This window comes from Monodon monoceros, unplaced genomic scaffold (genome assembly GCF_005190385.1).
Source record: "Monodon monoceros isolate NGI ecotype Baffin Bay Population unplaced genomic scaffold, NGI_Narwhal_1 Super_Scaffold_21, whole genome shotgun sequence".
In the NCBI taxonomy this organism is placed as follows: domain Eukaryota; kingdom Metazoa; phylum Chordata; class Mammalia; order Artiodactyla; family Monodontidae; genus Monodon; species Monodon monoceros.
In genome coordinates, this window is record NW_021703778.1 from 91,280,902 (window position 1) to 91,301,716 (window position 20,815).

A 20,815-nucleotide genomic window follows, 5' to 3' on the forward strand; every position below is an offset into this window, starting at 1 on the left:
CGTTTTATACAAGAAAAAAAAGGATGGTGTGTGCCCCGACTCTGCCCTCTTTTTGTATCCAATCCCTGCACTTGTCCTCAGCTGGCAGAGAGGGGGCCAGGGTCCCTCATCACAGTTCCTTTCTGTTTCTGAGGGGGGCCAGAGGACTATGGGAGGTGAGGGCCTCCCCTCTGCAGCTGGGCCCCGCTACTCCAGAGTGGGAAGGCCTGGGGGAAGCAGGGCCAGGCGAGGCCGGCTGGCTCTGCTGTCTCTGCCAACTCTGAGGATTAGGCCAGGGCTCTGGCCCACCTGTTGTTTCACTCATTCAGCATGAACTTAGGCACTGAGCACTTACTGTGAGCACTGGGTGCTGTTGGGAGTGTTCAGATAAGTGAGAAATGGTCTTTGACCTCAAAGATCTGTACTGTATACAGAGGTAATCACGTATACAAATAACTATGGTACCTGGAAAATGTGAGCTAAATATCACATGACCTCCCATCTGCACTTTCAATAAACATTTGTTGAACACCTATTATGTGCCAGAAACTGTGCTGGATGGTGAGCATATAAAGGCAGTTCAGTCACAATCCTGACCCTTATGTTCTTAGCCTGGTGCATGGGAAACAGACACAGATGAGATAAAAACGACAGCGGGGGGCTTCCCTGGTGGCGCAGTGGTTGAGAGTCCGCCTGCTGATGCAGGGGACACGGGTTCGTGCCCTGGTCCGGGAAGATCCCACATGCCGCGGAGCGGCTGGGCCCGTGAGCCATGGCCGCTGAGCCTGCACGTCCGGAGCCTGTGCTCCACAACGGGAGAGGCCACAACAGTGAGAGGCCCGCATACCACACACAAAAAAAAAACCAAAAAAAAAAAAACGACAGCGGGGAAAGCCCACTGCTGCAAATATGCCCAGGGAGAAGCAAGAAGGGGCTCCACTCAGGATGGGTGAGATGGGGACAGACGAGTGGGAAAGGTTGGAGAAGGGAGGCCTTCCTGAAGGAAGCAGCCCCTGAACTGAGGCTTTAGGGATGAGGAAGCAAGAACAAGGTGAAGGGCTAAGACATCCTCCACAGAGGGATCAGCTGGGGCAAAGGCGCAGGGTAAGAAACAATGTCACGAGGACTGTTTGCAACCAGAACACAAGTACTCAGCAGGGATGCGGAGAGGAGCAGCCGGAGGGGAAGGCCAACGCAGATCAGGGTCATATTTGCCTTGCAAAACCTTAGATCTTATAGGTGTTGGGAGCCACCAAAGTATTTAGGGGCTTGGTAGTTCACTCTGGCTCAGTATAGAGGAAGGGTTGAGGTGCGTGGATTGGAAGGAGGCAGGCAAGTTGTCAGGTTGTTGTGGATCCAAGAACTATTTTGACAGGCTAGCTGTGTCTGAGAGTTGGTGGGTGGGTGGGTGTAGGAGAGGCCAGCTTCACAAACAGCCCCTGCCGAGTGACCAGGTGTATCCCACAGGGCGCTGGAACTAGTGTGGCTCTGGGTTCCGGTTATGAGGAGTGTGGGCAAAGGCAGCAACAGCCAGGAATGTGGATGGGGATCTGAACTCTCTGATTCCAGGACCCCCAGTTGCTGGCCTGTGGAAATGAGGCATGTAGTGGGCTTCTTATAAATTAAATGTGTGCACTTGAAAGATCCATCTGCAGTTAAATCAATAAGTCGGCATATCACTTAAAGGCATGAAGTGAATTACCAAACGAAATCTCTTAAAGATTCAAAAGGAGTTTCATCCTGGAACTGGGCGTAGGGGAGGGTTTGCAGTTTTTTTTTTTGTTGTTGTTGTTGATTTTGAATAAGCCTTTAAACTATCCTAGTTTAAAACCCATGCACATAAAACAAACACACACCCCCACCAGCAAAAAAATCCCCTGGCCTTTGTTCTGAATTTCTGTCCTTTCTACTTTTTAAATTGCTAAAAGTGGCCTTTCCTGTATGAAACGATACAGATGGAGAGTAGCCGGCTTTCCCCCCCCCCCCCGTTAATGTCCTCACTTGGCAGAAGAAAACGTCGCTGAGCCCTGTGCATCCTGAAATACGAGACTGCGAGCCTCCAGTCCAGAGCACCCTGCCTTTGCGGCGGGCGGCCGGCAGGGGTCAGGCGAGCTCCACGCAGGACCCACGGAACCGCGCCCGAGCCCGAGCCGGGGTCCGCCGCGGGTGCGGCGCCTCGCGGAAGGGGGACAGAGGGAGGACCCTGGACCCTGGACCTGTCCTAGGCTGGGGGTCGCGGCTAACGGTCCTGGGTTAGCCGGGCGGGGCGTGGACTGGGCGTCCGCCCCCAAATAAAAAAGAGGCGCCCTTTCTCAGCCCCAACGCCTAACTGACGCCAGGGCTGGCTCCACGTCTGGGCGTGGCCGGTTCCCCTAGCGTTTTTTCGGGTACCGTGGGCAACTCACCGGTCTTCAGGAAGCGGGCCCTGCGCAACCTTGTCTCCTGCACCGGGTTGTCGGGATAAAGGAGCTAATATGTCAGTATGAGACTTGAGAGGTCTATATAGGTGAGCGATTGTCATTACCAGGTTATATGGGTTTAGAATTAGGACTCAGGCCTCTGGAGGTGTGTCCTCTAGGCCCCCGATCAGCTGTTCTAAAAGGTTGCCTGTGCTTTATAATTACCCCTGGGGATGTGATTAGGTCTGGGTCCCATCCAGGAATCTGGGTTTTTTACAGGTTGCTAAATTCTGATAAAGGGTGTGCCCAGACCACACTTGGAAAACCATTCTCTTAGCTGCTGTTGCCATCCGACGGGGCAAACAGTAGGAGAACAAAGAATGGCATGGTAGTCAACAGGGGAGCTGGGCTGATAGTGACCTGCCTGAAACTGGAGTGGAATGAGGCAGCCCCAGGAAGGAGTGGTGCTGGGAGCTGGTACTGCAGAGTTGCACAATGCACATAACAACCCCAAATACCAAGAACCAGTGCCCCCTGCTCTCCCATCATTCATGACTCAGGCTACACTTTTTTGGCTTTATTTTATAACATTTCTATTTCACATATAGCATTGGGAGAAAAATCACCCTCCCCAAGTTGGTGGCAGAGCTCCGTTACCCACACTGACTGGATGAAGCATCCCATTCTGAACGTCTTCGGGCTGTTCGTTCCAGCTACACTTTATAACCAGCAAGACCACCATTTTAGCCACATTCATCTCCAACATAGTAGGGAGCAGGGTGGGGAAGTGAAGGGACAGGGCCACAAGCCCCTCAGGATAGGACTGGGCTGGGGCTGGTAAGGAGCTAGCTCCACCTGTCACAAGCATCAGGCTGGGAACAGCTCTTGGCTATAGGCCAGGACCAAAAGTCAGAACAGGCGCTGCTGGGCTGAGGGCCAAGAAAACCAGTTCTCTTTTAGGGAATTAGATGGGGTGGGACAACCCAAAACTGTCCCACTCTCCATCCAGGCGACCATGTAGTAGGGCCCCAGCCTGGCATTCCCAGAACCCCTATTTCTGCTGATCTGGATTCTAGCTCCAGTTCTGACCTTGGGAAAATCAAATTGTCTTGATCGTAAACATGGGGATGGTTTCCAGAAACTTACGAGCTTCCTTCTAGCTCCAAGACTCTTACCGCTCCCTCCTTTCTTTAAAAAATCACTGGGAGATCTGGAAAAGGGAGGTTGAGAACTCCTCTATCCTAAGGGCTGATTCCACCCCTGTGTCCCCTATCACCAATGAGCAGGCTGAAGGGCCAGAAGCAGGACCCGGACCAGCCACTCTCCAAGGACATAGGGCTGGAGCCAGACAGAAGGCAGTAGCAAGTAGACTGCTTCTCCCCCAAAACACCAGTTTAGAAGCAGATGGGTTTGCTTCACGAAATGTTTAATACAAAATGGCAGCAGCCACTGTGCAGTTGTAACAAAATTAGCCATAGGGTGTCCAGAGAAATGTATGCAGGCAGCCTTGGCTGGAGTTAAGCCAGCCAACCCAGGCCTGCTGCCCAGTCAGCTGTGGGCTGTCACATGGCCAGGACTGGACGGTGGCGGTGGCAGCGTTGTGCTGGAGGCATTGAGCCCCGTCCTTCACGAGCACGCTGACCTCTGCCCCACCGTGGACTCTGGGTGGCACAGGTGTTCTGAGATGCCTATTTCCAGACCTCTACCCCAGTGGTAGGATTTCAGCTTAAAGAACGAGGGATGGAGGGGTTGCTGCAGAGGGGGTGCCCACTCACAAGCTGCTGAGAGCTGATGCCTCTAGAAATTGGCAGAAACAGAGGCTAGGTTTGGGGGGTATTTTTCCCCAGAAAGAAAAGACGCTACCAAGTTCAAATGAAGGAGAGGGGCAACGCTTCTTGTGTACTTGAGCAGAGAGCTCCCTGGCAGGGGCTCACCAGGAAAAAAGGTGCTCACCCTGGGAGCGGGGGTGGGGCATCAGGCTTGACGTTAGAGAGCAAGGGCGCAGAGTCACCAAAGCCCTCCCACTGAGCCCCAGAAAAGCCAGCATGCTTCCTGAGGAGTCCATGTTAAGCTGCTGCACACTTTCCCTGGGCCGGTGGGCAGGGCCTGCCTGGAGAAGAGCTGCCGCGTCTCTCCTTCCAGAGAAAGGCCTCTAGGTGCTGGGAAAGGGGATGAAGGGCCTTGGAGTTAGTGGAATTCTGCGTTGAAGGCTCTGCCGATGACTAGCCGCCTCACCTCACTGGTCCCAGCCCCGATCTCATACAGCTTGGCATCTCTCAGAAAGCGGCCCATGGGGAAGTCATTGATGTAGCCATTGCCACCTGCAGCCATGGTTTGGGCACAGGAGAAAGGACAACAGGAAAAGTGATGGGCAGTGGGCAAAGCAAGGAAAGCAAACAGAAGATCAAATACATAGAAATGGGCTAGGAGGAGAGACTGATTGAAGAGAAGCAGCAAAAGGTGATGAGAGGTTTCCCTGGTGGCGCAGTGGTTAAGAATCCGCCTGCCGATGCAGGGGACACGGGTTCGAGCCCTGGTCTGGGAAGATCCACATGCCACAGAGCAGCTAAGCCCATGCGCCACAACTACTGAGCCTGCGCTCTAGAGCCTGCGAGCCACAACTACTGAGCCCCTGTGCTGCAACTAGTGAAGCCCATGCGCCTAGAGCCCGTGCTCCACAGCAAGAGAAGCCACCGCAATGAGAAGCCTGCGCACCGCGACGAAGAGTAGCCCCCGCTCACCGCCAACTAGAGAAAGCCCGCGCACAGCAACGAAGACCCAACACAGCCAAAAATAAATTAAAAGAAAAAAAAAAGGTGGCGAGAGGGATGGGGTGGGGATTACCTAATTGTGGGGAGGGTGGACAGGAGGCCGGAAGTCCACTCAGAGTGCTGAGGATGCCAGGCAAAGGTAGGGGAGAACCACTGGCAAACATGGAGAAGGGGGACAAGAAACTACTGCATAGCACTTACTGGGGGCCAGGCCCAGAGAGGTGAAGCAATTTGCACAGGTCACAAAGCTGGTCGGTGGTAGAGCCAGGATTTGAACCTAGGCCGTCTGGCTCAAGCCTGTGCTCTTAACCACTATGCGGCATTGAAGTGAGGCTGTTCCACCTCTGAGGCGTCTCCTCTTCCCCACTCCCCAGTGCCCATAGGACCAGGCCGGGAGGGTAAGAGGGGGGCACTACTGGAGACAGTAGCAACCTGTGGCCTCTGGCAGTTTTCTTCTTTGCTTTTCCATGTCCTCCCAGTAACTGGGGCAGGAGGAGCCTAAAGGTGCAGCTCAGCTGAAGCACAGGGTGAGGAGTGGGGGCCGCTCACCCAAACACTGGATGCCGTCCAGGGCTACCTGTGTGGCGCACTCGGCTGAGTAAAGAATCACCCCAGCGCAGTCCTGTGGGAGGAGGTTCCGTGTCAGCAGGGCCCCCGCCAGGGCCACACGGAGGGGAGGGGGCCCAGCAACCACCCCTGCCCCGGCGCGCTCTCCTCTGGGCCCAGCCCTTACCTTGGCAGTGCAGTAGCCCTCATCACAGGCCTTGGCGACATTGTAGACGTACTGCCGACAGGCCATGAGGCGGGTGTACATGTCTGCCATCTTCCCCTGCATCAACTGCACACAAAGGGAGCCCCCAGGTCAGTGTGGTGGAGACACGCTCCTCTCAGAATCATTCCCTAGTTACCGCAAGTGGGTCAGCAGTAGCAACCTGACAGCCGGGAATGGGGACCCGGGGCACAGAGAGGAGGTGGTGGGACTTGCTTAGGATGACAGACATGGCAGCAGGTCTGGAGTTAAGGCCAGAGAGCTGCTGCTGCATTGTTGCCTCCTGCATGCATTGGATGCATTGCTGCATCCTCCACTCACACGACCGTCCCGCAGCCCAGAAAGTGTGACTCAAAATGCTACTCCCTCCCCACAATCTGCTCCCTTCACCCTCCAACCCTACAATGCCTCATTCATTCATCTCAAACAGGGAGGGAGGTGACATGAGATGAACTGCCTGACAGCTTTCAAAGCCAGGTAGCATGCTGAGGAAGCCTGCGCCCCAAGCATTCACTCATTTTTTTGTTTTTTTGGCCATGCCACGAGGCTTGAGGCTTGCGGGATCTTAGTCCCCCAACCAGGGATCGAGCCTGGGCCCCCTGAAGTGGAAGCACAGAGTCCCAACCACTGGACCGCCAGGGCATTCCCTCAAACTCATTTTTTTTTTTTAATTTATGTATTATTTATTTTTGGCTGTGTTGGGTCTTCGTTGCTGCACATGGGCTTTCTCTAGTTGGGGCGAGCGGGTGCTACTCTACATTGCGGTGTGCGGGCTCCTCATTGCTGTGGCTTCTCTCGTTGCAGAGCACGGGCTCTAGGCACTGAGGTTTCAGTAGTTGTGGCACGCGGGCTTCAGCAGCTGTGGCTCATTGGCCCTAGAGCACAGGCTCAGCAGTTGTGGCGCACGGGCTTAGTTGCTCCGCGGCATGTGGGATCTTCCCAGACCAGGGCTCGAACCCATGTCCCCTGCACTGGCAGGCAGATTCCCAACCACTGTGCCACCAGGGAAGTCCCTCAAACTCATTTTTTTGACGAAGGATAGTAAATGCCCACAGCAAGTGCCCTATTTGTTCATTTGTTAAAGAAATCCTGAACCCAACGAAAGAGTACATCTTAACAAAACCATTCCACTCACCTGGAAGTGGCCAATCTTCTGGCCAAAGGCTTCCCTCACGTGTAGGTAGGGAATAGCGTGGTCGAGGATGGCCTGCATGATCCTGCGGGAAGGAGAGAACACTGGCGAGGGGCCTCGCTGTTACCCCATTGCTGGTTGGGGGGCAAATGCTAGTGTGGAAAGGCCTGGGGGGCAGCCCAGCAAGACAAGGAGCTGGCGTCTCAGGGAGGAGAAAAGGAGCGTGAGGACCCTTGTCAGCCCTGCTCAGTCACCACACTGACTGCCCAGCAGTGAGTGCCCCTTCCCCTGAGACCAGGCGGAGTGGCGGGACCCTTCGTAGATGGTTAGAGCTCAGGCGTCTTGCTTCACATCTGAGTAACTAAGCAGGGTGGCTCCTCAGGCCTTGTGTCTGTCACCCAATGATACTTGCCTTCAGTGCAAAGAAAGTAAACGTGAGAGGAAAGGTACTTTTTTGTCTCCAGGAGATAAGGTACAGGCTCCCATCGGCCCCAAGGGGAGGGCTGCGGCACCACCTGCTGAGGAGGCTACAAGAGCCCAGCTCCCGCCCACCCCCCGCCCCGAGCCTGACACTCACCCGAGGGGCCCGCCGGCCAGCACCAGCCGCTCCAGGTCCAGCCCACTCATCAGCACGTAGACGCCCTTGCTTCGATGGCCCAGGATGTTGGCAGCTGCAGGGAAAAGTGCTGGTCAGGGGCAAGGGAGCTGCCCACAGCCTCCTCGCTTTTAGAAAAGTTGCTGGGTTTAGTAACATGGCTCTCTCACAAGGCATTAAAATATGTTACCTGACCTTCAACTAGGGCTCCAGGTGAGGAAAAAGGATGGAGTTTACCACTTCCAGTCAGAAGTGGAGTTTGTTAGTGGGGACATGCTCCCCTCACCCTGCCCCCAACACACACACCATCCCCAAGACCAGACACACAGGCCCAATCCTTAGATCCTCCCCTTCTCTTCTTGAGCTGCCTTGGATGGGAAAGAAGAAAAGCTAGTTTGGTCTAGAAGTCATCCAACCTCTCCCAATTTTTCTTTTCAACACACTTGTGCCCATAAAGGAACCAGAGAATTACTCTTTCCCCCAGGTTGAGTCTGCTCTGGTTAATACTACCCTCCACCCTCCCCTGGGTGGTCCATGGAAGAGCCTGTCCAGGAGATGGGCCATTTGGTGCTGGTGACAGAAACTGCTGAACACCTCCCCACCCAGGAAGCAAGGACACTGGATGGCCTGGGGAGGTGTGGGCAGGAAGCTGAGTGCAAAGAGTTGACACCACTGACCTGTCTTTAATGCTAGTGGAGTTTTTTCCTTGCCGACAAAGAAGGCTCTGCACTGATTGTCCCTCCCTAGATGCTCCTTATGACTAAAGCACACTTTTCTCAGGTGGCGGATCGTGGGGCAGAGGGATGGTTTATGGCTGAGACACAGAACCATCCTAACTGGTGATCAAATCTGTGCCCTCCGTCTCATCAGTGCATGGCAGGCGTGCTGGTTCTCTCATGATGTGCCACACGCTCACTTACACTTCAGGGGAGAAATACCTATAAACTGAACTGCCTTCCCTTCACCGAGTCCAGCTTCCATCAGTTTATTTAGCTGTTTTTTTTTAGCATTGTTAATGAATACCTCACACAGGCTGTACAGGCAAATGTACGTACAAGGACGTCTGAAGGACGTGAGTGGGTGAGGGCAGATCTTACCTTTCTACTCCAGATACTGGAATACCAGCCCCAGGCACAGTGTGTGGTCCACATAGGGAACACCACCCTTCCCTGAAGCCACAGTAGGGCATACAGCTGCAGGAGCTCTGGCCGGGAAGGACAGCTGTCCAGATTGAGACCAACACCTATGGGCCAGTGGGCAAGGGCACAGTGGCAGGCCCACTCTCTGGCCACATACCATTGGTGAGCTAACAATGGTGAGGCTCTCCAAGCCAGAGATGGGCTTTCTCAGCGTGTGATGGGGTCAGGACAGGGGCTCCCTCATTCTCAGAGACTCACCAGGAACCTCGCAGTCCTCAAAGATTAGCTCACAGGTGTTAGAGCCCCTCATCCCCAGCTTGTCCAGCTTCTTGGAGGTGCTGAAGCCTGGCATACCCTTTATGGGAATAAAAGGTGGTCCTGATTACAGAGCAGTCCCCAAGGGGGCCAAGAAAAGGGAAACCCCTGGGAAGTAACCATCTTTCCATCAAGTCCCTGTATTTGCCTGATACACCAGCGTCTACTTACTCTGTATGCAACCACCCCATTTCTGGAGGCGCTGCCCTAACACTCCACCCCAGCCTCCCCTGCTGCTGGCTGCGTTCTCCCCAGTTCTCGGGAGACCGGTTCTTTCCCAGTGAAATGCCAGCTCCCCGGCGCCCTTCTGACCCTTCCTGGCTTTGGTTCCCTTCCTTGGGGGAAATCACTTCTTTTTTTTTTTTTTTAAGATTTTTTTTTTAATTTATTTATTTTTATTGGCTGTGTTGGGTCTTTGCTGCTGCGCACAGGCTTTCTCTAGTTGCGGCGAGGGGGGCTACTCTTCGTTGCAGTGCGTGGGCTTCTCATTGCTGTGGCTTCTCTTGTTGCAGAGCACGGGCTCTAGGCGCGTGGGCCTCAGTAGTTGCAGCACGCGGGCTCAGTAGTTGTGGCTCGCGGGCTCTAGAGCGTAGGCTCAGTAGCTGTGGCACACGGGCTTAGTTGCTCCGCGGCATGTGGGATCTTCCCGGACCAGGGGTTCAACCCGTGTCCCCTGCGTCGGCAGGCGGATTCTCAACCACTGTGCCGCCAGGGAAGCCCCAGGAAATCACTTCGAAGACACTCTCCCCAGCCCACTCAATTCCTTTGTACCCTTGTTCCTCTGCCACCTGTACCTAATGGAGTCCCACCCAGGGTTCAACTCAACCACCTGTGTGCTCTGACCTGGACTAATCAGATGCAGAACACGTTGGCATATGCCCATCAGAGCACTGCCAGGTGCTGCTTCCCTCCCCTCTAGGAGATGAGAGCAGCGTGACTCAACCTGCAGAGTTCCCATCTCAGCCACGCCCTTCGGGGGGCTCACTTTTCTTGTCCTCCAGTCCCATTCCGAAACACTCTCTCCCTCTCCCTATGGAGGGTACTGCAAATCTTTAAAACACTCATTCACGAAACTCTCTGCCCCCAACTCCCCTGCCCCCATGGTCCCCCCGCCCTCCCAGGGGCCCTGGCCTCCTACTTCATGACCATTAGGCAGATGGTTCCTCCACCATCACCATCACCATCCCCCACCTGTGCCTCTTCTCCCTCAACTCACCATTGTGCTTTGCTCACTCTCTCTCATGCATCTCACTTTCTCCTTCTCCTATTTTCTTTTCTCTTTACCAAAAAATTTGCTCAGTTCTCTACCATTCCTAAAAGCAAACTGAAACTCCCAACTTTTCATTCTAACTCCTGCTGTCTCCCTTGTGCTTTTACTGACAAGACTTGGAAGGTGCGGTCTCCGGTCTCCACCTGCATCCTCACTCATACCCTGGGCTCCCGCGGCTGCTCTCTCCAAGTCCACCAGTGACACCCTGGTTGTCAAAGCTGGTGGCCTCCCTTCAGTCCTCATCTTCCTGGACCTCCGGACAGCCCAGCTCTGTGGATGGCTCCACCGTCCTCAGACTTGACCCCTCCTCCCTGAATTCCACTTTTTGGCCACCCTCCTTTCAGTCTCCATTCCCGCCTCAGCCCCATCCCAGGAGGGAGCCTTGGCAGAGCACACAAACCCTGATGGTCTTTGCAATCACCTGAAGGAGGTCACCTCTAGTGCCACTTTCAGGAGATAAAAGCCTCCCGCCATACACTCCCCTACACTCACCTTCTCCACAATGAAGGCTGTGATGCCCCGAGAAGCTGGCACGGCAGCCAGATCTGTCTTGGCATAGACAATAAGGACGTCAGCATCAGGGCCATTGGTGATCCAGAATTTGCTGCCATTCAGGACATAGTGGTCCCCTAAGGACAGGAAGTTGGCTACTTGCATAAGCTGTATGGGCCTGTCTCAACCAGTCAGTTCTCCAGACCTTCTGTGGACCAAAAAGCTGGCCAACTGCTAAGTGCTTCCAGAAACCCAGCAGAGGCCACCTCCAGTCACTGCCCCCTCACCTCGAAGGTCTGTCCCTCTGCCCACTCCAGCTCTCCAATCAAGGGGATCCTCACCTTTCTTTTCTGCTTTCAGCTTCATGGAGACAACATCGGAGCCAGCGTTTGTCTCACTCATGGCCAGGGCTCCGACGTATTCACCGCTGATCAGCTGCAAGGAAAACCCCAAAGGGCCTTGTTATGACTTCAGAAATACCCTACAGGGGCTCACTGATACCATGTCTTGCCTGGTCACATGACACCCCTTCCAACTTCTTTCAGATCCGGGCATAGGTAAAGTCCTAGAAGAGAAGCCCCATAGCCACAAGCCTGAAGCTTTCTCTTCTATTCCCATTCCCTTTGCAAGGGAAGCTAGTCCTAGGCTTTCATTTCTTAAAATGCTCAGTAAATGTTGTCCAGTGACTGACTCAGGTGTTCTGGCCCTATTTTTAATTTATTTTTTGGCTGTGCCATGCGGCTTGAGAGTCCCCGACCAGGAATGGAACCCACGCCCCCTGCATTGGAAGCACGGAGTCTTAACCACTGGACCACCAGGGAAGTTCCTATTTTTAATTTTTTTGATTGAAGTATTTTATTTTTTTTTTAGTGTCATATTTTAGTTTTTTATTTTCTTAATTTATTTTTGGCTGAGTTGGGCCTTCGTTGCTGCGTGGGATTTCTCTAGTTGCAGAGAACGGGGTCTACTCTTCGTTGCAGTGCGCGGGCTTCTCATTGCGGTGGCTTCTCTTGTTGCGGAGCACGGGCTCTAGGCACGCAGGCTTCAGTAGCTGTGGCTCGCGGGCTCTAGAGCGCAGGCTCAGTAGTTGTGGCGCACGGGCTTAGTTGCTCCACGGCACGTGGGAGCTTCTCGGACCAGGGCTCTAACCCATGTCCCCTGCACTGACAGGCGTATTCTTAACCACTGCACCACCAGGGAAGCCCTGACTGAAGTATTTTAAAACAAATCCCTGACCCCTTCCTACCCCTATCAGTTTCTGGGCAGCAGCATGCTACAGAAAGCAAGGCTGACCAGCCCTCCCCAATGGGGGAGAAGCCTCATGGCTGGTGGTTGCACCATGCGATCAGCGTGTTTCTCCATCCCCATTTCCTCACCTTGGGGAGGTACTTCTCCTTCTGGGCCTCGTTTCCATTACGAACAATTTGGTTGAGGCAGAGGTTGGAGTGGGCACCGTAACTGAGACCCACTGCTCCAGAGACTCGGGATATCTCCTCCATCACCAGCACGTGTTCCAGGTAGCCCAGGCCAGAGCCACCATACTGAACTAGGGGTCGGGGTGGGGGGCGCAGGGGAGTGGAAAAGGCAGCCCGGTTAAATGAGGACACTGAGAGGAATCTTACATTTATTTGCAGTAGAGGAACACTCTTATAGCACCTATTCCAAGTTCCCTCTAGCAAGGTCAACAGGCGGATGCCGTGGACCCTGCTCGCAAGCTCACAGAATTGGTTTTGCCTGCTGCTGCCTCTGGTCAGCTGAGGCATGGTTCAGAAAACAGTCATTGCAACTCCTGCTTTATCCCAAACATCAAAATCAAAGAGGCTAGGTTACCTGGTGCCAGCCTCCCCTCCCTCCGCCCTGCTGTCTGGGTAAACCCTGGCAAGGCCCTCTGTGTATGTTCACTCTGACCAAGAAGTCAGGCTGGTCCTTGGCTCTAGGGAAGGGTTAGCCCAACCCGCACGACTCCAGGAAGGAAAGCCCATGGGCGGGTAACGTTAGAAACTGCTACCAGGACACCATGTGGAAACCAGAACTCATATCTGGCTTTCTTTTCAAGGTTGTCCCTGGATAGGGTTTTCATCTGATTCCTAACTGCCTCTTTCTTCCATTAACTAGCATCTGATTCAGAAGAATATTCTTTATGGGGGCTCATAAACCCCCAAGACACAATGGGAGAGTCTTGTTTGAGAGTTCCCAGCAACCTTCCCCCTACTATTGTACGTTAAGATAGCCTAAATTAATTTTTAAGTGGTTACATCATTACTCATGATGTAACTTTGTACGATCAGCTTAAATCCCAGGAACTGTCTCCAAGTGGTGAGGGGAGGATGTAAGGAGAGAATACTGTGGTCCACCGCTACTCTAATGCCCAGTGAACACAGGCCAAAGCAGGGTGGGCTGTCCAGGCTTTGGCTGGCGAGGCCATAGGCTCACCTCTTTACAAGGCACTGCAAGCCAGGCCTGGCCTTTGCTCTAGAGGCCAACATCTGAAACAAAGCCCACCAGCTCCCTGCCCTCTCCCCCTGGAAACAAGTAGCAAGACGCACAGGGGACTCTGGACAGGCCCAGGGACAGCCTGTTAAAAACATCATCTGGCCACCTCACTGTGGAGGCTCAGAACGGCATCCCTCTCCCCTCTACCTCCGTCTGCTTCCAGATGAGCTCTAGGGCCCAGCTGTGGGCAGAGAACACAGGCATCCCCCACAGGAACACACTGTCCTGAGCGGTACTGCCTCGATGCTACCGGTAGGGCAGAGCCTAGGGATTATGCGAGGCAGTAAGACTGAGGTACTCAGACCACTGCTTGATCTGGAGTTTTCTAAACTCCCCAGATCACCTGGGGGAACTTGTTAAGCATGCACTGGGTGACCCAAGTGAACCACACTGACCTAAATTCTTTGCCTTGTTAACATCACCGCCTAAAGACACAGAAGAGTTTACTCTTCTCTGGGTTGACAGTCACTGGGCACTTTCTCAGCTCCAAGTGGGAAGAGACTCTGGTTTCTCCGAGTATGATCTTTCTTCTCCTTTCCTGCTTCTTTTGGGAATGGTTTTAAGGCGCATGCAAGAAAAGTTCTCTGTAGGGAAAGAAACCATACTCACCAGGGGCTGTGACACCCAAGACTCCCAGGTTCCCCAGCTGCTTCCAAAACTCCTGCCAACAGAATGGAGTGAGTATAGTTGGTTGTGAGAAAGCAGACAGTCACAGGGGCCTGGCATATCTGGAACAACAAGACCCAAGGGCTTCACAGAAAGGGGCTGCATTCTTAGGGGGCTTTCATTTACCAGAAGACTATGAGAACTCTGCCAGGCAGCAGTACAATTCCCAGGCCATCCCCGCCCAGCTCCCAGTCTGCCCCCCGTGCCCCTCAGAGTGGGCCCCACTACTGACTCGCAGGTTCTTGAACTCATTGCTCCGATCAATCTCCTGAGCATGGGGTGCTAGATGCTCCTGAAGGAATTTAGCCATGGTCTGACGAAGCTAGAGGGAGAGACGTGGACAGATGCTGCTGAAACGGTACATAATTGCCCCTGAGGACAGCGTCTCCACTACTGAGGACACCTTCAGGGAAACGGGACACAAGTAACCTCACCAAAGAGCATCAAACTGAAACTTAGAGGCCCCACCAGTTTATGCTTCCTCAGAGATGATCTTCCCCTCTCTTTCTGAAGATTATTTCTTTTTATTTATTTATTTATTTGGCTTTTATTTATTTATTAGGCTTTTATTTATTTATTTATTTGGCTTTTATTTATTTATTAGGCTTTTATTTATTTGGATTATTTCTTATTTATTTATTTGGCTGCAGCATAGGGGATTTTTTAGTTGTAGCCTGTGGGATCTAGTTCCCTGACCAGGGATCAAACCCGGGTCCCCTGCGTTGGGAGTGCAGAGTCTTAACCACTGGACCACCAGGGAAGTCCCTGAAGATTATTTCTTAAATGTCACTCCCCTACATAAATCATTCCATGGTTTTCCACTGTCCTTAAAAGACAAACTCCTGGGCTTCCTTGGTGGCGCAGTGGCTGAGAGTCCACCTGCCGATTCAGGGGACACGGGTTCGTGCCCCGGTCCGGGAAGATCCCACATGCCACGGAGCGGCTACTGTGCGCCATGGCCGCTGAGCCTGCGCGTCCGGAGCCTGTGCTCTGCAATGGGAGAGGCCACAACGGTGAGAGGCCCGCGTTCCGCAAGAAAAAAAAAAGACAAATTCCTTATATATGTATATGTATAACTGAATCACTTTGCTGTACACCTGAAACTAACACATTGTAAATTAACTATGCTTTTTTTTTTTAACCATTAAAAAAAAATTAAGACAAACTCCTTACCCAGGACTGGAAGGCCCCGTGTGAGGTGACCCCTGCAGCCTATCCAGCCTTCCCCAGTACCTTTCTCATCCCCCACTCACTGTGCTCCAGCCACACCCCCTTCAGTTCCTGGCACGTGTCAGGCTCCTTTTTGTCCCTGAGCCTTTGGGTAAAAGGGATTATTCAAGAGAGATTAGAAACTCCTTTTGGCAGGAGAGTTTGAGAACTAGGATTGAACACTTTCTGCCTGAGGTGATTCAAAGCTCTGTCTGCTGACTGTAAATACAAGTGGACTTTGGGGTTCTGGGCAAGCTCAGGCACTTGCTTAGAGCCACAGGAGAATCACATTCCCCGGGAACTCCAAGCCAGTGTCCAAGTGAACAGTCTCCTTCCTCCAGGAATGGCTCTGGTTCAGCCACATTCGTAACAACATCTTTCAAGTTTTTTTTCAACTTTGTGGTTTGACCCGCTAGGTTGAAGAATTATATACACTGTGAATTTCAACTCCACCCCCAAGGTGTGTATTTGAAAGATTCCGTGGTAATGATTAACCAGGTTTGAGAACCACAGCCGTAGACAGTATTGAGGTGTCAGAAGACTTCAGACAGATTGAGGGCCCTTTTGCCGCACGCGGGTAGTCCTGCCAATCCTCCACCAAAACACCCCCCGCCCCACCATCCCCGGTCTCCCAGGAGCGTTCCTATCCTCGACTCCTCGTCTAACTCCGGCAACCGGGCCTTGCTGCCGCCACAGAGGGGAGACTGGGGCCCGCGGCCGCCCCCGCGCTGGCGCTCCTACAGCCCCCGGATCACACGCCGCGGCTGGGTGGGCGCTGGGTAGAAGAGCGCCAGGGCGACCACCGAGCACGGAAAATGGGCCGGGAGGGGGGTCAGGCTCCCTACCTGCTTCTGCTCCTCGCTTAGCCCATTGATTGCATCGTCCACGGGCAACAGCGAGTTGGCCCGCTGGGTAATCAGGCCGGCGAGCGGCTGCAGTGGCGGCCGTGGCCTCCAGCTCGCCACGCGTCGACCCAGTAACCAAGCTACAGTCGCCATCTCGGCCTTGTCCTGGGAGCCTGAGCCCCAGCAGCTGTGAGCGAGTCTTACGGCGCTCCACCAATCCCCGGCTTCGCTTCCGCCACCCAATCGGCGAGGGGGTGGGTCTCCAGCAGCCAATCACCCTCCACTGTCCGAGGAAGGCCGCGCTTCCCCCGGCCACTGCACCAGCCAATCAGCGGTGACCGCCTGCGGACCGACGCCCCGCGAGGCTGGTGCGCTTGCTGGGGGAGCTGGACCTGCAGGGGTCATGTCAAGTTTGGGTCTTTTTAAAGTGGACGAGTAGGAAGAGTGTCTTCTTTTTTGAGTTGAGGATAAGTATTCCCCCTGCGTTGAAAATAGCAGCCCCTAACTGCAAACATATGTGGGAAAGCAAGTGTTAAAAAAGCAAAAGGAAAAGCCCCGAGTGCCCCTTGCTTAGCAATACATTGTTAAAGCAAATCGGGGAAAAGAGCGCTTGCTCTAGGGTACACGTTGGTTATAACTCAGTGAATTTGCTTTATTATGTAACAAGGTTTGTTGAGTTCGATTGAGTTTTATGGGAAAGGGGTTGTTAAGGAGTTGCTGTCTTCCAAATTATTTAATGTGCCTAAGAACAAGAATCTGAACTTATTTTTAACAGGGGTGGGGTGATGGTGGACCGAACTCAGCTGCTCGGGTTCAGCTGCTTCCTGCTGGAAAGACAAGTGTTGGCTGGAAAGGACGGGTTGCTTTATTCAGAAGGCAACCTGGGGGGAAGGCAGAGTCGTGTCAAAGAACCAACTCTGAAGAGTCTGCTCCACCATGAAAGTTTTTAAAGGGAGAAAGGGGGGAAGCCATTCGCAGTTAATCATTTGGGGAGGGGGGGATCAGAGTCTTCCTTATCTTCCACTAAGTGCAGACTTTCTTCTGATTGGTTGGTGGTGGGGTAACAAGGTGGTGTTTCAGGAATCTGGTGCTCGGCCTGAAGTTACCATCTTCCACCTAGGTGGGGCCTTAGTTCTAGCAGAAGAACTCAAAGATATTGTTAGGTATATTTCTGGTTTCTGGAGGAACCAGGACCCTGCTTTATTGTTGTACTATAGTTTCTTGACAGCTCCTCCTTTGTTTCTGCATTCCCTCTTTTTTCTATTTAGCAACTGTTTGAATCTGCCCTTTGGCACTCAGGGAAGGTCTAGGAGGCTAATGCCTCTTTCCTACAAACAATAAATGGGGACACAGAAAGGATTTGTACACAGGAGGGCCTCACAGGGTCCTGCTCCATTTCAGGGAGACAGGAAAGGAAGAATGGTATATGAGGGGAAAGAGGAGAGCTGATAGAATTCGGCTTCTATCCCCTTCCTTGCTTTGCTAATTTCCCTTTCTGTGGGGTGGTCAATGCCCTTGAAGAACTCATCTCAGGTAGTTTAGCGCCCCGAATCCAGGGACACCATTGCAATCCTGCTACTTAGATGTGGAACTTCGGGCAAGTTTCTTGGATCTTTTCAGACTCTGTTTCACCGGGTTTTTTTTTGGCCAAGCTGCCAGGGATTGAATCGGGCGCTCTGCAGTGAAAGTGCACAGTCCTAACCACTGGACCACCAGGGAATTCCCTTTCATCATCTTTATTTATTTATTTTTAAATATTTATTTATTTTATTTTATTTTTGGCTGCGTCGAGTCTTAGTTGTGGCACGCGGGATCTTTCGTTGTGGCCTTCGGGCTTCTCTCTGGTTGCAGCACTCGGGCTCCAGGGCGCGTGGGCTCTCTAGTTGAGGCACAAGCGGGCTTAGTTGCCCTGTGAGATGTGGGATCTTAGTTCCCCGACCAGGGATCAAACCGGAGTCCCCTATGTTGGAAGGAAGATTCTTAACCACTGGACCACAAGGGGAAGTCCCCCCTTTCATCATCTTTAAATGAAAACAATACTACCCATTGCAAGGAGGAATAAAGGAGATTACATATTTAATGAGAACACTTGGTGTTCCTTCTTACAGTGCCCCATTCATTAGTCCAAGTTCTCAAACACAGCTAAGACAAAGGCCAGGCTCTGTCAGCTTGTCCAGACCAAAATGTTTTCTTCTTCAGCTCACTGCCTTTCATATCAAAGGTTCCCCCACCCCCAGGTGGAGAAGATTTTCGGAATAACCTGATATCGATTGTGGGCAAGTTCTCTACATTTCTGATGATCTGCAGCCTCATGTTTGCGAAAATCTTCCATAGGCACCTTCCAATTTATCTCTTGGAGCCATTCCTTTGCTTTACTTTCAGGGACTAGTAAATGTACAAGCTGGTACAAGTTTGAATATCCAGGCTCATAAGTTCTTACTGTAAGATGAAATTGTTTAGCAAACCCCAAGGGATCCTGTGAACAATCTGGAAATTCCTTAGTTAAGGCCTTAAGTTCTGTCCTAGTCCAAGGGTGTATAGGTAAGAGCAGGTTTCTCCTTAAAGGGGGTGGCTATTACCTTAGGGCTGTCTTTATCCTTTCCCTTAGACTCAACAAGTTCTTCCTTTGAGATTAGAGGTGGAAGAGCAGAGAGGTCAGCATAGGGGAGCTCAGAAAGAAGAGGATACGAAGGAGACAAAGGAGGAGAGAGAGGAGGAGAAGCAGTGATGACTTCTGAGGTCTTTGCTAATCTAGTCACCATTTCTGATAATTTCTGATCTGTCTCTCACAATGAAGCCATTTTATCATTCTCTCGTTTTGAGGCTTCCAGGTACCAATTAAAATGTCTCCATTCTAGCTGTTTGATCTTAAGCCGGCTTTTTCTAATTTAGTGTGCAAATAAAATTTACCAACTTAGGTAAATCGAAAGTGCCCCATTTTGGCCATCTCAGGGACAAATGATTTTTGGTCAGACCTTCCCATTAAGTTAAACGCTTGCAAGTGTCAGTTTCATGGGTGTTATACATAAACCCAGCTGGGGTTCCCATAGGTGGCTATTCATCCGGGAGCTGTTTGGCCCGTGAGGCATGATTTCCCATTATTAGTTTGGTAGTCTGGTTCAGGTATGAGATATGATCTGAACAATTTTCTGAGGACAGTGTGGTGGACTGGATGTGCACTGCTTCTGAGTCTAGCAGTCGGTTTGACTCTTATGTGTCTCTGTTTCTCCCTGTGACAGTCTAAGACTGTCATGGGTGCGGGGAGTGCTAAGTTATCAGCTTCTGTTGCACCCCACAGATAAGCAGCATTTACTTAATGGTCGTAGTGGGGTTCCCTTGTAGGACCACTGCGCATAGTAAGGATTGATCCTCAGACACTTCTGCAAGGTCCTCAGCCACCTGAGGATGCCTTGTGGCCAGGAGCAAAATGTCCCTTTATTCTTCAGAGCTGAATAACTCAGTCTCTCATTTCACTAACAAAAAAGTTTTGTTAAGACCTGATATCAATTTACCCCTTTTTTTCTTGATTTAAGCCGAACTTAACAAAACCCAGCTACCTATGTTTCCCTGGACTTCCTGTCCAGATCCCCCTAGGACCCTGCCTAGGAAATTCCTACGTGCCCCTTAAGACAAGTAAAAACCAGCCCAAATAAAATTTTCAGGATCATCACCAAAACAACAAGATCTGGGTATTAGGAGAACTCACGAGAACACCAGAGAGATGCTGAGAAGCTGGTGAGGCTCAAAGTACCCATGCTGGTACTGAGTGCCGGTTTGAGGCATCTTCCAGGTGTCCTCTGGTGGCTGTCTCTGGTATCCTGCTGACTACACCAAGCATATTTCGATGAAAAATTAATCAATAGCCAATCTATGAGAGAAATGGAAAATTTTATTTGAGCCAAATCTGAGTACTGTAACCCTCAAATTTGTGTTCCAAGAACTGTTCTGCCTGTTAGAAGTCAAAACACAGTTACATAAGTTTTTTGAGACAGAGCCGTACATTAGATGACGTATCACTGACAGTTTACACAATCCAGATCGGCAAGTGCAAACTGATGGGTCGTTGTGACCCCTTTACAAGATCAAGAAGAAATGTTGTCTTTTAAGGCGTTGCCTTGTTCCTGCTAGGAGGATGTTGCTGTTTATGGTTGAGCAGGTATTTCTGCCAGCAGGGAAGGTTTTGTTGAGGCAAAATGCAGATACACAATGCACAGTAGAGGGGAGACAGGAGGCTAAAGGGCAGAGGAAATTTTTTTATATTTAAATTTTTCTTGTCTTGCCATAAAATGTGAATTTCATTTCACACACCTTATCAAAAATTGTTTTGGGAGAGTCATGAGACAGGAAGCCAGATTATCCACAGGTGAAAGAAGAAATCACAATGGAAATTAGAACATATTTTGAACAGAAAGACAAATAATCAGAATAGGACATAGCAAAATTTGGGATGCTGGTACCTGGCCCTTAGAGGGACAATTTATAGTTGTAAATGCATATACTGGAAAAGATAAAAATTGAAATGGAATTACCTCATCTTCTATTTTAAGAACCTAGAAAAAGAATAGTAAATTAATGGGAATTCCCTGTGGTTAGGACTTTGCATTTCCACTGCTGGGGGCCCAGGTTTGATCCCTGGTCGGGGAACTGAGATCCTGCAAGCCACGTTGCATGGCCAAAAACAAAGTAACAAACTTGTTGTGATAATCATTTTATGATGTGTGTAAGTCAAATCATTATGCTG

The 20,815-nt window shown here is 51.6% G+C and overlaps 1 protein-coding gene across 3 annotated transcripts; it reads right to left on the bottom strand.

The window, feature by feature from the left end:
- Window positions 1-3,787: 3,787 nt before the first annotated feature.
- Window positions 3,788-16,266, bottom strand: IVD (isovaleryl-CoA dehydrogenase). 3 transcript variants are annotated; one of them, XR_003795940.1, is made up of 12 exons: window positions 16,075-16,266; window positions 14,253-14,342; window positions 13,964-14,015; window positions 12,238-12,407; window positions 11,203-11,296; window positions 10,862-10,998; window positions 9,043-9,139; window positions 7,628-7,721; window positions 7,054-7,135; window positions 5,883-5,987; window positions 5,223-5,771; window positions 3,788-4,699 (listed from the first exon to the last, which is right to left on the bottom strand). XR_003795940.1 is itself a non-coding variant. In XM_029238219.1 (12 exons), the coding sequence occupies exons 1-12, from the start codon at window positions 16,225-16,227 to the stop codon at window positions 4,566-4,568; spliced, it is 1,281 nt and encodes a 426-aa protein (XP_029094052.1). In that variant the 5' UTR covers window positions 16,228-16,266; the 3' UTR covers window positions 3,788-4,565. The 3 variants fall into 3 exon arrangements, 2 of the variants coding, with proteins under 2 accessions (XP_029094052.1, XP_029094053.1); XM_029238219.1 differs by having other exon boundaries at window positions 5,699-5,771; XM_029238220.1 differs by lacking the exons at window positions 3,788-4,699; window positions 5,223-5,771; window positions 5,883-5,987; window positions 7,054-7,135; window positions 7,628-7,721 and adding an exon at window positions 7,729-8,888.
- Between the last annotated feature and the right edge of the window lie 4,549 nt (window positions 16,267-20,815).

What these genes read in the sequence shown, in the direction of transcription:
- IVD (XM_029238219.1), bottom strand. Translation starts at nt 16,227, where the DNA reads ATGGCGACTGTAGCTTGGTTACTGGGTCGACGCGTGGCGAGCTGGAGG. An exon ending in GCTGAAAGCAGAAAAGAAAG is followed by an intron (nt 10,999 to 11,202) that starts GTGAGGATCCCC and finishes TCCTGTCCTTAG; the next exon opens with GGGACCACTATGTCCTGAAT. An exon ending in CTGGCCGGCGGGCCCCTCGG is followed by an intron (nt 7,136 to 7,627) that starts GTGAGTGTCAGG and finishes TCCTTCCCGCAG; the next exon opens with GATCATGCAGGCCATCCTCG.